At 46.0% G+C, this 16,619-nt stretch overlaps 1 protein-coding gene across 1 annotated transcript in view; it reads left to right on the plus strand.

The window, feature by feature from the left end:
• Positions 1-16,619, plus strand: part of LOC127426552 (glutamate receptor ionotropic, NMDA 3B-like) — a 142,739-nt gene that overhangs the window by 112,511 nt on the left and 13,609 nt on the right. Inside the window, exons 3-5 of the mRNA XM_051673432.1 lie at positions 7,146-8,238; positions 10,401-10,546; positions 16,465-16,580. Coding sequence (XP_051529392.1) covers positions 7,146-8,238; positions 10,401-10,546; positions 16,465-16,580 — 1,355 coding nt within the window. The remainder of the gene's footprint in view (positions 1-7,145; positions 8,239-10,400; positions 10,547-16,464; positions 16,581-16,619) is intronic.

Genomic DNA, 16,619 nt, shown 5'->3' on the forward strand with positions numbered 1-16,619 from the left:
CATGGTGACTGGGGCACAGGGGCTCTGCCCAAGGAAGACGCAGTTTGCCAGCAGGGAAACAAATTAGCGGAAGATATAGATTGCATGGGGTTAGCCTTAAGGGAACCGCCATATGCGGAGCACCTACCCCAGAACCGGGCTCTTAGTTAGCGCGTGTACTGGGCCGGCAGCGAGTCTCTCCGAAAACTCGACTGCCACAGGGCTCGGAGGAAGTCAACCAGGGAACAAATTTTGTGAACACTACTGGGAATTAACAGCGCACGTCTTCAGCTCAAAAGGAGGTGGAAGGCGCTATGTGCAAGCGATACACCCGGCCAGCTATCCCGGGCTTATCCGCTTAAGTTGCATGCCACTACCTGGGACGAAACCGGTTCCACCCGGAGGTTGTAGAACCTTGCAAAGGTGTTGGGTATTGCCCAGCCCGCTGCTCTGCAAATGTCTGTTAGAGAGGCACCTCTGGCCAAGGCCCAAGAAGCCGCTACACCACGGGTAGAATGGGCTCATAGCCCTACCAGGGGCAGCATGTTTTGGGCAAGATATGCCATAGTTATGGCGTCAACAAGCCAGTGGGCGATCCTCTGCTTGGAGACAGCGCTTCCTTTCCGCTGTGCACCAAAAGCAGACAAAGAGCTGCTCAGAGATTCTAAAGCACTGCGTGCGATCTAAATAGATGCGTAAAGCACGCACCGGACACAGCGACGACAGGGCTGGGTCTGCCTCCTCCTAGGGCAGCACTTGCAGGTTCACCACCTAGTCCCTAAAGGGTTGGTGGGAACCTTGGGCACATAGCCCGGTCAGGGTCTCAGGATCACGTGAGAGTAACCTAGACCAAACTCCAGGCATGTTTTGCTGACAGAGAACGCTTGCAGGTCACCTACCCTCTTGATGGAAGTGAGCGCAGTCAGGAGGGCAGTCTTCAAGGAGAGTGCCTTAAGCTCGGCTGACTGCAAAGGCTCAAAGGGGGCTGTCTGTAGACCCTGAAGAAATACAGAGGTCCGCTGAGGGAACGAGGCGCGGCCTGGAGGGATTCAGCCTCCTGGCGCCTCTTAGGAACCTGATGATCAGATCATGCTTCCCTAAGGACTTACCATCGACTGCGTCGTGGTGTGCTGCTATGGCAGCAATGTCCACCTTCAAGGTGGAAGGGGACAGCCTCCCTTCCAACCTCTCTTGCAGGAAGGAAAGCACTGATCTGACTGCGCATCTCTGGGGGTCTTCCCGATGGGAAGAACACCACTTAGCGAACAGACGCCACTAAAAGGCATACAGGCACCTCGTAGAGGGAGCCCTAGCCTGAGTGATCGTGTCTACCATCACAGGTGGGAGACAGCTTAGGTCTTCCGCGCCCTGTCCAGGGGCCAGACATGGAGATTCCAGAGGTCTGGGCACGGGTGCCGGATGGTGCCCCTTCCCTGAGAAAGAAGGTCCTTCCTCAGGGGAATTTTGCCAGGGGGGAGCTGTCGCGAGGAGCGTGAGGTCTGAGCACCACATCTGGGCGGGCCAGTAGGGTGCTTACCAGGATGACCTTCTGCTCGTCCTCCCTGACCTTGCACCTGAAGGTGGAGTCTCCACTCTCCCCTGAGGGTAACCTGTTGTGACGGCGTGTCCGCCGTAGTGTTGAGGTTACCCGGGATGTGAGTGGCTTGCAGCGACTTGAGGTCCTGCTGACTCCAGAGGAGGAGACGCGGGCGAGTTGTGACATACAACGAGAGCGCAAACCACCTTGGCGGTTGACATATGCTACCATTGTCGTGTTGTCTGTCTGAACTAACACGTGCTTGCCCTGGATCAATGGCCGAAACCTCCGCAGGGTGAGCAGAATTGCCAACAACTCGAGGCAGTTAATGTGCCAACACAGCCGCGGACCCGTCCAGAGGCCGGTGGCTGCGTGCCTGTTGCAAACAGCGCCCCAGCCCATTTTGGAGGCGTCTGTAGTGACCACGACGCGCCTGGGGACCAGTTCTAGAGGAACACCTGCTCGTAGAAATGAGAGGTCGGTCCAAGGGCTGAAAAGACGGTGACAGACCGACGTAATGGCCACGTGGTGTCCCGTGGCGCCATGCCCGTCTCGGGACTCGAGTCTGGAGCCAGTGCTGAAGCGGCCTCTTATGCATCAACCCGAGCGGGGTGGCCACCGCCGAGGATGCCATATGCCCCAGGAGCCTCTGAAAAAGTTTCAGTGGAACCGCTGTTTTCTGTTTGAACGCCTTCAAACAGGCCAGCACCAATTGGGCGCGATCGTTCGTAAGGCGCGCCGTCAAGGAGACTGAGTCCAACTCCAAACCGAGAAAGAGATGCTCTGAACCGGGAGGAGCTTGCTCTTTTCCCAGTTGACCCGAAGCCCTAGTCGGCTGAGGTGTGAGAGCACCAGGTCCCTGTGTGCGCACAACACGTCTCGAGAGTGAGCTAAGATTAGCCAGTCATCAAGATAGTTGAGAACACGAATGCCCACCTCCCTTAACGGGGCAAGGGCAGCCTCTGCGATCTTCGTAAAGACGCGAGGAGACAGGGACAGGCCGAAAGGGAGGACTTTGTACTGATACGCCTGACCCTCGAACGTGAACTGCATGAAGGGTCTGTGTCGAGGATGGATCGAGACGTGAAAGTACGCATCCTTCAGGTCTACCGCTGCGAACCAATGTTGATGCCGGACGCTCGCTAGAATGCGTCTTTGCATCAGCATCTTGAACGGGAGTCTGTGTAAAGCCCGGTTCAGTACTCGCAGGTCCAAGATTGGCCGCAACCCACCGCCTTTTATCAGGTACAATGAATTAGGGGCTGTAAAACCCTTTCTTCATCTCGGCTGGAGGGACAGGTTCTATTGCGTCCTTCCGTAGGAGGGTAGCGATCTCCACGCAAGGTAGCAGCGTTTTCGTCTTTCACCAAGGTGAAGTGGACACCGCTGAACCATGGCGGGTGCCCAGCGAAGTGAATTGCGCAGCCGAGTCGGACAGTCCGGACCAGCCCTCGTGACGGATTGGAAGGTGCAAGCCATGCGTCCAAGTTCCGCGCAAGGGGGACCAAAGGGACAACGTCATCGGATGTACCGGCAGGTGGGGCCTCGCGGCGGGGTGGAGCTCGAGGTGCCACACCATGTCGTGGCCATGCTGAGTCCGAGGACATCAAAGCACTTACCTGGCTCCTTGTGACCACCCCCGGAACAGCCTGGGATGGGGGAGGAAGAGGTCTGTCCTCGTGACCCATGGAGACTGTCACATCGGGGGTGGATTTGTGCCACAGCTGGGCGCTCAGGGTGGGAGACCGCCGCTGGAGCGCCAACCTGCCAAATGGAGTGGTGGACGGTGGTCATGATGCCAGCCGTACACACCGGATACGTGACCCAGGGAACAAGGAAACCACTCTTGATGAGCTCTTGAGTACTGCAGCCACTTGGGCATGCAGCGCAATTAAATGTAAAAGGTAACAAAAAGATGAAGATCTGCTTACCAGCTCCAGAGCAGCAGGTTTCGTTGTCCCTGGGTCGCCCGTCTCAAGGGCGCTTTGAAGCTTTACACGGGTTCTGGGCGGCTGCGAGACGGGTGGCGTCTGCTTCCTGCGGTGGGCTCCACGCCGGGGCCGGGCCGAAGGGGCGGGCTGCGGCGGAGCCGGTGCAGTCACCGCAGGGGGACGCCCTTGGCGATGAGTAGATGGGGTGCGGGATCTTGAGCCGCGCCGGGGCAGGATATGCCGGCTAGCATCCATCTACTGCTCTACCATCGAGAACTGCTGGGCAAAGTCCTTGACGGTGTCGCCGAATAGGCCCGCCTGGGAAATGGGGGCAGCAAGGAATCTTGTCTTGTCGGCCTCACCCATCTCGACCAGGTTGAGCTAAAGGTGGCACTCCTGGACCACTAGTGTGGCCATCGTCCACCCGAGAGACCGCGCCGTAACCTCCGTCGCTCGGAGAGTGAGGTCGGTCGCCGAGCACAGTTCCTGCATCAATCCTGGGGCTGAACTACCCTCGTGCAGTTCCTTTAGCGCCTTGGCGGACTTGCAGGAGAGCCATGGCGTGCAGGGTGGAGGCAGCTTGTCCGGCGGCACCGTAGGCCTTGGCCGTCAGAGACGACATAAACCTACAGGCCTTGGACGGGGGCTTTGGGCACCCACGCCAGGTGGCGGCGCTCTGCGGGCATAGGTGCACCACGAGTGCCTTTATCCACCGGGGGATTGCCGAATAACCCTTGGCCACCCCACCATCGAGGGTAGTGAGAGCGGGGAAGCTGAAAAGATCGGGACCGGGCAGTAAAAAGTGCCTCCCATGACCTTGTCAGCTCTTCATGCACTTCCGGGAAGAAAGGAACGGGGGCGGGGCGTGGCTTTGAGCGGCACTGCGAGCCCAGGAACCAATCACCGAGCCGCGAGGGTTCAGGGAAGAGCGGTGAAATCCACTCTAACCGACGCTCGCGGCTGCCCGGGAAAGCATGTCGTCATCTCCGCGTCAGCCTGTGACTGGGCGATCGACCCCGAAGGGAGGAGCCCAGCTGAGGCTTCCGACTGGACGAGCCCGCTCTCCGATGCTGTGCTCGAGAGCTCATTACTTTCGCGGGCTCCGAATAAGAGGTCGAACTCGCCGTGAGACGAGCCGGCGGACTCACCCGGAAGCCCGATCGGGGCAGATGAGCGTGCTGGGGAATGGGAGGTCCGTGGGGGGATACCCGGCGGAGGCGGTCACATTGGGATCCCCAAATCGCCCCCAGTGCTAGCCACGCTGGCCTCAAACCCGTGGGTAAAAGGACCAAGGCGGGAGCCTCTGGGGTGGCTCGCTTTCTTACGAAGGCGAGCCGCGACCGCAACGTTGCCATGGACATATTCTCGCAATGAGAACATGACCATCCACGAACGCTGTCTCCGCGTGAGCAGTGCCCAGACATGAAAGACAGTGATCGTGACCGTTAGAAGGTGAGAGATAACGAGCACAACCAGGAATAACACACAATTGGAAGAACATCTTTAAAAAGACGCGTCTTTAAAAAGACGTTCCATGTGTGCGCTCTTTTAGAGAAATATATACTCTTTTAGAGGGGAAAAATGCTCTTTCAGAAAATATACTCTCTAGTTTTTCTGCCGAAGCGCCCAGGGGCATTCTCTGCAGTGCACCAGTGCAGAGGAGGGAGAAGCCGCTGAAATGCGCCGTCAGATCCAGCAGAGGTGAATGAACAGTAGTATTCAGCTCAGTGAGCACGACCGTTCGGCTCCGAAGAGAAAATCTGAATGAGTGGTTGCATACCAGTTCCTTTTATACCCGTATGTTCGGGGGAGTGGCATGCAAATACCACTCGCCAATTTTCATTGGCCTTTTATCAAAGACCAGAGGTGTCTCTGGCTCCCAAGAGTGACCCCTAGTGTCACTACATCGACACCAACGTCGAGTGAGTGACAGATAGGGAACTTTAGCGTTAGCGTGTGTCTCTCTCCCAATATCCTGAAAGAATATCCACTTCTTATTTGCCGTATATTGCCTTCCCTTTGATTCAAACAGTTTTGAATATTCTTTGTAGCAAAGAAGCATATAATGAGGATCCTGGCCAAGTTGCGATCTCTTCAGCCCTGTATGTGGTTAGGAAGCAGATCGCTCCCAAAACTTAAGACAGCAATTGTTCTAAAAAGTTTATCATATCCAAACCCTCAGCGTCTTCCAGTTGATTAGTGAGAAGGAAGTTATTGCAATGGCTTCATTTTTTTTGATCCTCCAATTTAGTGCGAAGCAGATTCACCTATTGGTTAAGAATTGCCACAGTATACTGCAACATTTATGCCTGATCCTCAACATTTTTTATTTGTTGTTCCTGCAGCTGTCATCCTGTTGGCAAACTTATTGATAAGTTGATATTGATATTAAGCCAAGAGGATCCCCTTGAATTTTGATGATACATCTTCCCTCATACTAAAGATGGTGTTTATAAAGTTGCCTTCCATATTTTGCTCTCATTAACATTAGCTGCTTTGCTTTTGCTTAACATGCTAGCTAGAATCATCCTTGATTTCCCAGTTTTTTCTTGGTTGTGTGCGATATCATTGTGTTTTAGAGATTTTGGAGACAACTTAGGTGCAGAGCTGGTCTATATTAAACACAGTGAGGCTGTTATTGATTTATTATTTGCCTAATTGTGTGGAAGCTGAAACAGAATGCATGCGTTCAGCTTGCCGCCATGTTGAATCCTGTTGAAAAAAATTTTTTTTTAACCTGACAAATTTGAATACACCAACAAAAGTAATTTTTATGGATTAGATCAAGTAGAAATATATCCTTGAGGTCCAAATTGCAGGTTACCACTTTTTTCATTGTGGAAAGTTATTTTTAAAAGGTATCAGGTTGATAGATTGATTTGATTTATTTAAGTGGAATCAAATCTTTGACAGAAACTCAGCGGGGAATTCACAAAGAATGAATTGCGTCTGATAAAAGTGTGAACACAAAATGCAGAGTGCAATTCAGATCTTGCGGACTGGTTTTCAGTGCTCTGTTATGGAGGGTGTAGCTACAACTGCGATCTGGCACACCTGCCGGGACTGTACAGTATCACTCCACTACTGTGATCCAGATTGCTGAATCATCTCTTTAACGTGACAAAAGTGCCTGTCTGGATATGTGTCAGGTTATAACGCCCTTCTAAATCATTTGATGATTATTTGATGAATTACTGCTCTCATTATCAATAGAAGATTTACACAAACATCTCTTTGCAATAACATTTAGTTTACCGCCTTTTCTTGAAGCCATAATAGCATGATGTTTATTGCACCAGGCAAATAGCACAACATTTTGTGAATGAAAGGAGGCGTGTATGCGCGGAAATGAATGACAATGACTTAGTTTAAATAATCAAGACACAGCGCTATTTTAGCACTGATTGCCCCTGCTTAAACTAGACTGCGGGTGGTTAGTGAATAAGATGCAGGACTCAAGTGTTGAAATACCACATTCAAAAGTGGTGCAACTTTTTAGTCATTTCGCCCTTCAGAGTTTTGTTTATGGGACATAGTAGCAAGTAAATGAAATATTCACAAGCTGAATTTTAGATTCTGCATTGTTTTCTTGTCTCTGAAATTGCCTCTTCCTATCTAAGTGGGTTGTCTTGGCTAGTATAAGCCTCAATGTGGTCCAGAACTTTTTCGTGCTGACTTTTGTCTTCTCTCACCCTCAGGTTCCTCTCCAACACATCCTTTGTTGGGCTGACGGGTTCTGTCATCGTTCAGCGTAACCTCTCTCGTGTACTCACCTCTCAGAGGTTCCACATTTGGAGCTTGCGCCGTGATGCCGTTGGTCAGCCCACGTGGGTGACGGTGGGCAGCTGGGAAGGTGGTAAGTTGGATGTAGAGGAGCAGGGATTGTGGCAGGACTTGTCCCCCCGTCAACGCACGGAGGGCCAAATGGGCAGGGAGGGACAGAGATGGCGGGCGGGCTTTCCAGTGTCGGGAAGCCGTGTACGTGTGGTCACACTAGTGGAACACCCATTTGTGTTCACTCGAGAGGTAGATGAGGATGGGAACTGCCCCGCAGGGCAATACTGTCTGGATGCAGGAACCAACAGCTCGGAAACCCTGGACCACTTATATGCCGAGCGGGCACAAGGTAACAACAGTTTCTTGCCACCAGATTACAGCAAGTGTTGCTATGGATATTGTATTGATCTGCTGGAGAAACTGGCAGAGGACATGAACTTCGAGTTTGACCTGTACATAGTGGGGGACGGTAAATACGGGGCACTCAAGGGTGGCCAGTGGACAGGGTTGGTGGGTGACCTGCTGAGTGGAGTGGCTGATATGGCTGTTACCAGCTTCAGCATCAACTCAGCGCGTAGTAAAGTGATAGACTTCACCAGTCCATTCTTTTCCACGAGTTTGGGAATACTGGTACGGAGTAAAGACACGGCCGCACCCATCGGAGCCTTCATGTGGCCTTTGCATTGGTCCATGTGGATGGGCATCTTTGTGGCATTGCACATTACAGCACTCTTCCTCACCCTCTACGAATGGAAAAGTCCCTTTGGCATGACACCGCATGGACGTAACCGTGTGAAGGTCTTCTCTTACTCCTCAGCCCTTAACCTCTGCTACGCCATACTCTTTGGTCGCACAGTCTCCAGTAAGACGCCCAAGTGCTGGACTGGACGTTTCCTGATGAACCTGTGGGCCATTTTTTGTTTGCTGGTTTTGTCGAGTTACACTGCAAACCTGGCTGCAGTCATGGTTGGGGAAAAGACCTTTGAGGAGCTCTCTGGAATACATGATGCAAAGGTGAGATCTTTTGAGAGTCCTTTGAATATCAGTGATTTTGCTTTGTTACATACTGTAGAAATGACCACTAGGATCCAACATTGCCATGTTTTTGTCTTCTCTTTAAATGGGGTCATATCATAATTCTTTTACGCTGAGGTCCAATTAAAACTTTAATAATAAATAAATTATATAATAATTCCTTACATTTATATAGCACTTTTCTAGACACTCAAAGTGCTTTACAAAGTGTTTTGGAAAACTCCTCAACCACCACCAGTGTGCAGCATCCTCCTGGATGATATGACGGCAGCCGTACTGCACCAGAATGGCCCCCACAGTACAGCATTGTAGCCAATTCATATATATAGGGGATTATTAGGAAGCCATGATGCATAGAGGCCAAAGTGCCCTGGGATTTTTAATGTCCACAGAGAGTCAGGACTTCGGTTTAACGTTTCATCCAAAAGATGGTGCTTTTTTACAGTATAGCTTCCCCATTACTATACTGGGGAATTAGGACCCACACAGACCACAGGGTGAGCACCCCCTGCTGACCTCCCTAATACCTTTACCAGCAGCAACTGTAGTTTTCCCTAGGAGGTCTTCCCTACAGGTACTAGCCAGGATCAACCCTGCTTAGCATCAGTGGGTAACCAGGCAAGAGCTGCAGGATGATATGCTGCTGGCTATAATAATTAATCAATGTTTTTTCCTCACCCTCTCTCAAATCTGGACCAGAAGAATAATTCACATGCAGACAGCGTTTCGGATTTACTAGTTTTGCGATTGACTTAAAAAGTATAGAGCAGACTCTTTTGTTGCTATTTACAGAGCCTACAGCTGCCAACAGATACATGTTTGATTTCTCAGAACACCATTTCAGTGGAATCTGTCATAGTAGGGAAATGTAATGCATGATATTCAAAAAAATGGCTTACAGCACCTTTAACGTTGGGCTGAAATGATCAGGGACATTGACACTGATACCTATTTCGATACTCGAGCAAAATTAGGTAATATGCTATTGAACACACTCCTTTAGCCTATTTAAAATGTTAAATATTGATGCAAATAATTAATTAAAGCCACCACAAAGTATAATGCTCAATAATACTGCATCTGATTGGCATTTTGACCATTCATATGTGCTGCCACATGACCGCATTTACCGCGAGGCATGATTGCTTTTCTTCTGATAACTTCTCAGTTCTAGGCTCTGACACCATAATCAGCAGCATTTTGGTGTAAAAGGAGTAAGAGAGCATGCAATCAAAAAAGCAAGTGAGCATTTGAAAACAGCCGTCAGTCAAACAGTGCACGGGTACCGAATTGAGTCGGTACTCTGTATTACCAGTACTGCAGAAACACTGGTATAATTATGTACAGTACTGTGCAAAAGTTTTAGGCACTTAAGATGTTTCACAAAAACATTTGTCATAATCTTCAGCTTTAGTGTATCAATAGGAAAAATAAATTTTAGACTCCCAAACATTACTTTTGCAAATAGAAAAGATTAGAATAGAAGAGCAGGGTGCTCTGCAAGAGATGGCATTGCCCCCACAGTGCCCCCCACTGAACATCGAGTCAGTCTGGGATTACATGAAGAGACAGAAGCAATTGAGACAGACTAAATAGATTGAAGAACTGTGGTGAATTCTCCAAGAAGCTTGGTACATCCTATCTGCCAACAACCAAGAAAAACTGTGTCCAGCTGTACCTAGGAGAATTGGGGATGTTTGAATGCAAAGGTGGCCACACCAAATATTGATTTAGTTTGATTATGTTTACTGGACTTTGTATGATGTTAATTGATAAATGAAAACTATTTATGGCATTATTTTTGAAGATATCCTCACTATGCAACATTTTTCACAAGTGCCTAAAACTTTTGCACATTACAGTATTTATTTATTTTTATTTTTTTGTATCGACTTGGTACCAAAGTACCAGTAATTTTGACATCCCTAGTTACAATACTAGTTTATAATAGTAATATTTCAAAAGATCATTTTATTTCTAATGATATGGCCCCTTTAAGAGACAGCTCTCTAAAATTAATTAACAGCAGTTATTTGAAATTTACCTCATCTTGTGTTTTATGCTATAATTTATTAATTTATGATTTAACTTTAATAATACAGTATATGGTTTTCACAACATTCTCTGCCCTTGGCCCACAGCTCCATCACCCATCTCAGGGATTCCGATTTGGCACAGTTCGGGAGAGCAGTGCAGAGGATTACATGAAAAAGAGTTTTCCTGAGATGCACGAGTATATGCTGAAATTCAACGAGCCCACCACACCCGATGGTGTTGCCACTCTCAAGTAAGAGATCAATTTACCCAACAGAATGCACCCAGCTAGCAGATGGCAGCAAGTGCCTCAAGTATAGTCATATTGCCAAACACTATTAGCACGGCTTGAAATTTATAACACATGGAACATTGATTGGTGCGTATTGATAAATAATTCAAGCAGTAGTTAGACCATATTTATTACAATGTCAGTGTGCATGCTCAATCTCAAGAAAGTTCTGTAGGAGTCCTCCCTAGGGATCAGAGTATGTGAGCGGATTGGAGTAACAGCAATATCCCCTCCCTGCTCAAAGCATTCCATAACCACTCTGCTCCAACTCTACTCTGCGATTCTAAGGTCTGAGATTCCCTCTCAGAGCTGCCCGGCAGGCGAGCGGTTTGTTGATTCCTGCCAGCTGCAATACCACAGTCTGTCACACACATACCAAGTAGTAAAGTGTGTGTTTTTGTTTATTTATTTATATATTTATTCTGGTCTACAACAAAAAAGGAGAGCAAAAGGACAGAAGAAGGTGGATTAAAAATCCTTCTAAAAATTCTTGTTTTCCCCATTACCATGGGAGGTTTATCTAAAGTATAATGTCTCACTAAGCCCCACCGTAAAAGCATTACTGACCAAGGACCCACTTTATATTAGGTTGCTACTGAGGTTGAGGTATGGGTAATGGTTGGGGTAGTGTCAGGTTTGGGATTAGGGATTAAGGGTAACAGTGTAACTATATATGTAATTAAATGCAGGTACTTTAAATGCAAGTACAATGAAACAACACAAACAGTATGTACATAATAAGTACATTTTATTAAATCCTTAAAGGAATATTCCAGGTTCAATACAAATTAAGCTCAATCGACAGCATTTGTGGCATAATATTTATAATCACAAAAATGTATTTTCACTTGCACCTCCTTTCATAAAAAAGCAAAAATCTGGGTTACAGTGAGACGCTTATAATGCACTGTAAAAAATTGCCAGGATTTTACAAGATTTAACAGTAATTTCTCACAATAAAATACTGTTTTCAATATTTTTCTGTAAAATGAATGCAGGATAGGTCATATTCTGTCACAACACAACAAATTACTGTGAAAAAATACACTTGAATATTGCACTGCTTTATAGGAAAATGGTTTCGTTTGAAGTCACCATTATGGTGTTTAGTGTTCCCTTTGGATTATAAGACCTTATCTTATTTATTTCTAATTAAATTTCTCCCAGTTGGTGCAATTGTGTTTAAGAACACAATTGTTTGTATTGTAATGTATGGAGAAATTCAGTGGTTGACTTAATATTGGACCATGACATTTAAATGACACCAGATAATTCATTTGAAAGTAAAGAAATAGTATAATTTTAAATGAACAATGAGGAAGGGATGTTTGATAAGCTAGGCTATAATATTATTTGGTTTTATCGCTCATTAACTTTATATCATAAGTTGTCAATCAGGCACGCAAGATATCAACGCTCAGCATACAAATCTAAATGATGGTGACAATTAACAAACACTGTAGATAAATAAAAATACAGATGATCATTGTGATTCTGCAATGCAGCACTGCTACATTACATTAATTTCTTGGTGCTGTTCAATGTGAAGTCACACTATACAGGTGTTTTTTTTATTTTAATAAACTGTAGAAATACTACTGTAAAATATACTATGAAAGTCATGTAACTAGTAGCCAGATATGTACTGTAAATTCACACTAAATTTTTTTACAGTGTGGAAGTGAATGGGGCCAATCCGTAAATGTTAAACTACTCACTATTTAAAAAGTATAGCCACAAAACATAAACAATATTTGTGTTAGCATGATTTGTGTGATCAAATTGCATACTAACCTTTTCTGTGTAAAGGTATAGCCAATTTTACAACTTCATTGCCATGACGGTGTAATGTTAACAAACCCTAAAATGACTGTAAAAATTAGGATGTAAACATCTTTACAGCTCAGATAATACATGAGTTTTACAGTTGTCCAAACTCAGGTCACTGCTCTCAAAACAATTAACAAAGCATCTGAATACTTTGTAATTGTCTTAAACTGGTTGCAAATATTTCTTGATTTTCATAATTTTCTCGAAACACTGCACTCAAATTTCTCTGATCCATGATTGAGGCTTTCAAAACAGTTAACACAGACAACAAAATTAAAGTCATATTTTCAATGCACATATCAGGTTGCAAAATGCCTTCATATTGATATCTGCTGTGTTGGTAATGGGTAAGAAAAGGGGAAGGTTTTCTCAGCTCTTTCAGGGGTGAACACTGAAAGAGTTGAGGAAACACCAAATGGATATGGTGTAATGATGGCGAGCAGACTGAAAGAGGACAGCAGGATGGAAGAGTAGAGTAAAGAAGACACAGACGAGGCTCAAATGGTCTATAATTGTATAATTGTTATTATAATAATTGATCATGTTATGAATCACAGTCTCTCTGAGACACACAAAATGTTCGGCCTAATGTGAGCAGATCTACTGTGACTTCAGTCTCAACAAAAAAGAAGAGGGAGGAATGGCATTGGCCTGCATGCCATAGTCAATGTCCATTACCATCTGTGCTAACAATGCCGTTTTACGTACAGTAGGTCCATACAATATAGCTGTCATGTCATTCCTTTGTTTTCCCCCAAGAGACTCTTAGTTTTAAGTTTTTCTGGTCTTCCTGTCCTTTGCCCTAATTGTTTCACAGGTGGTTCTTGTAATCTTTTTAGCCCTTGAGTGTCCTCTTGTTCCTTGTTCCAGTGTCGGTTCTTGTTTGTATGTAGAGCATTGTAAGCCAGCATACTGCTGTTGAGTTTATGTTTACCTTCTTCGTTGTATCCTCTTATTTTGTTTATAATTAAAGTTCTGAGTTTGGATCCTCACTCTCTCGTCTTTTCCCTTCACAAACCCTGACAGAAGAACCGACCAGGATTATGGATCCAGCAGTACAGATTGAGCGGCTTTCCCAAGGGTCCACTCCTGCAGCTGAGTACAGCTTAAATTTTTAGAATCTGGCTGCTCAATTGAACTGAAATGAGAGATCCCTCAGAACTATGTTCTGGTTTGGACTGAATGGCCCTGTGAGGAAGTTGGTCCCTTTAGAGTGTGATCGTCTGTCTCTTCAGGATTTCATCGCTAACATGATAGGGACTGACCTTCTGCTCTCTACTACAATGGTCCCTTCCTCGGTGGTTCCAAGCATGCTGCTCCTAGCTCCGGTGGTTCCGGAGACCCCCTTGATGGAGGCCCCTCTGCTCCTAGCTCCGGTGGTTCTGGAGACCCCCTCGACGGAGGCCCCTCTGCTCCTAGCTCCGGTGGTTCTGGAGACCCCCTTGACGGAGGCCCCTCTGCTCCTAGCTCCGGTGGTTCCGGAAACCCCCTCGACGGAGGCCCTTCTGCTTCCCACTCCTTCTCCTGAGACTCCTTCCGCATTCTTCAGTCTTCCATGTCTCCGCCCTCTTGAGTCCTCCATGGCTCTGCCCTCTGAGTCTTCCATGGCTCCAGCAGCTCCTCCTCCTGCGGCTCTGCCCACTCCCCCTTCAGCCGCTCCTCCTCCTGTGGCTCCGCCCACTCCTCTCCTGCGGCTCTGCCCGCTCCTATATCAGCCACTCCTCCTCCTGCGGCTCCACCCACTCCTCCTCCCGAGTCTTCTGTGGCTCTGCTCTCCATGGCCCCGCCCTCAGAGCACTCCACCCACTGAGCTCTCCGTGGCTCCGAGCAATACACCTTATGAGACTCCTGCGGCTCTGCCTCCTGTGGCTCCGCCTTTTGCAGCACTGCCCACTGAACTTCCTGCGGCTCAGCCTTTTGAGCCTCCTGTCCCTGAACTTCCAGCTGCTCTGCCTTTTGAGCCTTCTGTGGCACCGCACCCTGAACTTCCTGTGGCTCAGCCTCTTGAGCCTCTGCCTCCTGCAGCTCTGCCCCCTGTGCCTTTGCCTCCTGCAGCTCATTCTCCAGAGACTCCAATCCCTGTTCCACAGCCCAGGCCTCCTCCAAGGCCTCCGGACCCCACTCCCTTCCTAGAGCCACCTCCCTGGCCTCCGGACCCCACTCCATTCCTCAAGCCACGTCATTCCTATGTTTTCCCCCAAGAGACTCTTAGTTTTATAGTCTTCCTGTCCTTTGCCCTAATTGTATCACAGATGTTCCTCGTCGTCTTGTTAGCCCTTGAGTGTACATATATCCTCTTGTTCCTTGTTCCAGTGTCGATTCTTGTTTGTATGTAGAGTGCTGTAAGCCAGCATACTGCTTTTAAGTTTTTTTTTACCTTCTTCGTTGTATCCTCTTCTTTTGTTTATAATTAAAGTTCTGCGTTTGGATCCTCACTCTCTTGTCTCTTCCCTTCACAAACCCTGACAATAGCAAAACTGCTATTTTATTATTTATTTTATAACAGTAAACTTCCTCATCCTCGTTCTGGAGGAAGAGCAGGAACAACTAGAAATTGTACAAAAACACATGGAAAAAAGCTCTTTATTGTGGATTTTTATGATTAATGTGTTATTTCAGTAGTAGATTTGTGTGTCTATAGCTGAAAATGTAATGAATTCAATAGAGACGATAGAACATCTTTAGTTTTGATGTATTTAGTTTTTATAAATGCGTTATCAGAAAATAATACATTGCTTCATTATGCAGTAAAATTGAATTGTTCTGCAAATTTGAATGTCTGTTTCATTGGCTGTGTTTTGAAAGCATTGATTATAGTTTGGAGAAATGTGTAAACATTTTTGAGAAACTGTAACAGAATAATTAATGTAATTGCTTTTATGTATTTCACATTTCTGTCTTCAAACCCTTTCAAATTGGCCCCATTCGCTTCCATTGTAAGTCCCTTACTTTAGCCCAGATTTTGTCTTTTTTTTTTTTTTTTAAAGAAAAGGAGGGATGAGTCGAAATAATTTTTTGTGGTAATCAACATTATGCCACAAATGCTGTTCATTAAGCTTAACTTGTATTGAACCCGGAGTATTCCTTTAAGAACATCTTAAAGACACCTTATATAAAGTGGTTCACTGAACAATCATACATTAGCAACTTTTGCCCTCTGTCAAAATATTAGGCAAGTTGGTCTTTTCTAAAGTACATCTGTGGAAATCATGTGTGTTTGGATAGTTTTAAATTGCATAATTACCGGGGCACTTATAATAGTGATAACAGGTACCCAGAGAAGAGAGAAGTATATATATATTTTTTTTATTTTTTTTTTTTGGCCTAATCCAAATCATAAAGTAACATAAAAAGTGCGCGCTTTGGATTTAGCTACTGTATGTGTCAGCTGTCGTTCCCCAGTTAACTTGAATAACATCAGTAAGGACACCTAGATGTGCTCCGTGGTAAATTAATGTTAACTTAATGTTAAATAATTTACATATTTATTCAGGTAATAGGGACAACTGTAACTAAAGAGTTCACAATATAATGTGCATCTTGTAGAAACATTAGGAATAATTTAGTTCATTTACATTAACGTTATCAGTTGTAAAAGCATTTAACTTAATTTTTATTCTTAGTCTCCAAAGTTTTTAATGTTACTACATAATTTATAAAAACATAAACAAGAAGAGTTCTTGCCAACCACAAGCTGTGCTGCTGAATTTGTATAACTTACAATTCCCTCTTGGCAAACTTTTTGATAAATGACGTTTTATTATCTGTAAATTAAGTAAGGGTGGGCCAATGCCCTTAAGGTGTCACTGTCTATTAAATGTCCTTTTCGGGCTCCATTCAGCATTCATCTGGTTTAGTGTAGCTGCAGATTTATGGTTGCCGCTGCAGTTTATGAACATTTAGCTCAGACAAATGATGTCTATGTTCCATTTGCACCCGAATGAGATGCACAATCTGACTTATGAAAATCATACTGTGCATGTTTAATGAGACAGAGTGTGACAGAGTGTGTGTAGTTTTGTAGCCCACCCTCTTTTTATGTTGTGAAGGACAGATCCACCTCAACTTGATGCTTTTATCATGGACAAAGCCCTGTTGGACTATGAGGTGTCCATTGATGCTGACTGCAAGCTGCTAACAGTTGGTAAACCGTTTGCTATTGAAGGTAAGACAGTTATTTTTTAATTTACTGGACAAATTGTGC

This window comes from Myxocyprinus asiaticus, chromosome 35 (genome assembly GCF_019703515.2).
Source record: "Myxocyprinus asiaticus isolate MX2 ecotype Aquarium Trade chromosome 35, UBuf_Myxa_2, whole genome shotgun sequence".
Classification (NCBI taxonomy): domain Eukaryota; kingdom Metazoa; phylum Chordata; class Actinopteri; order Cypriniformes; family Catostomidae; genus Myxocyprinus; species Myxocyprinus asiaticus.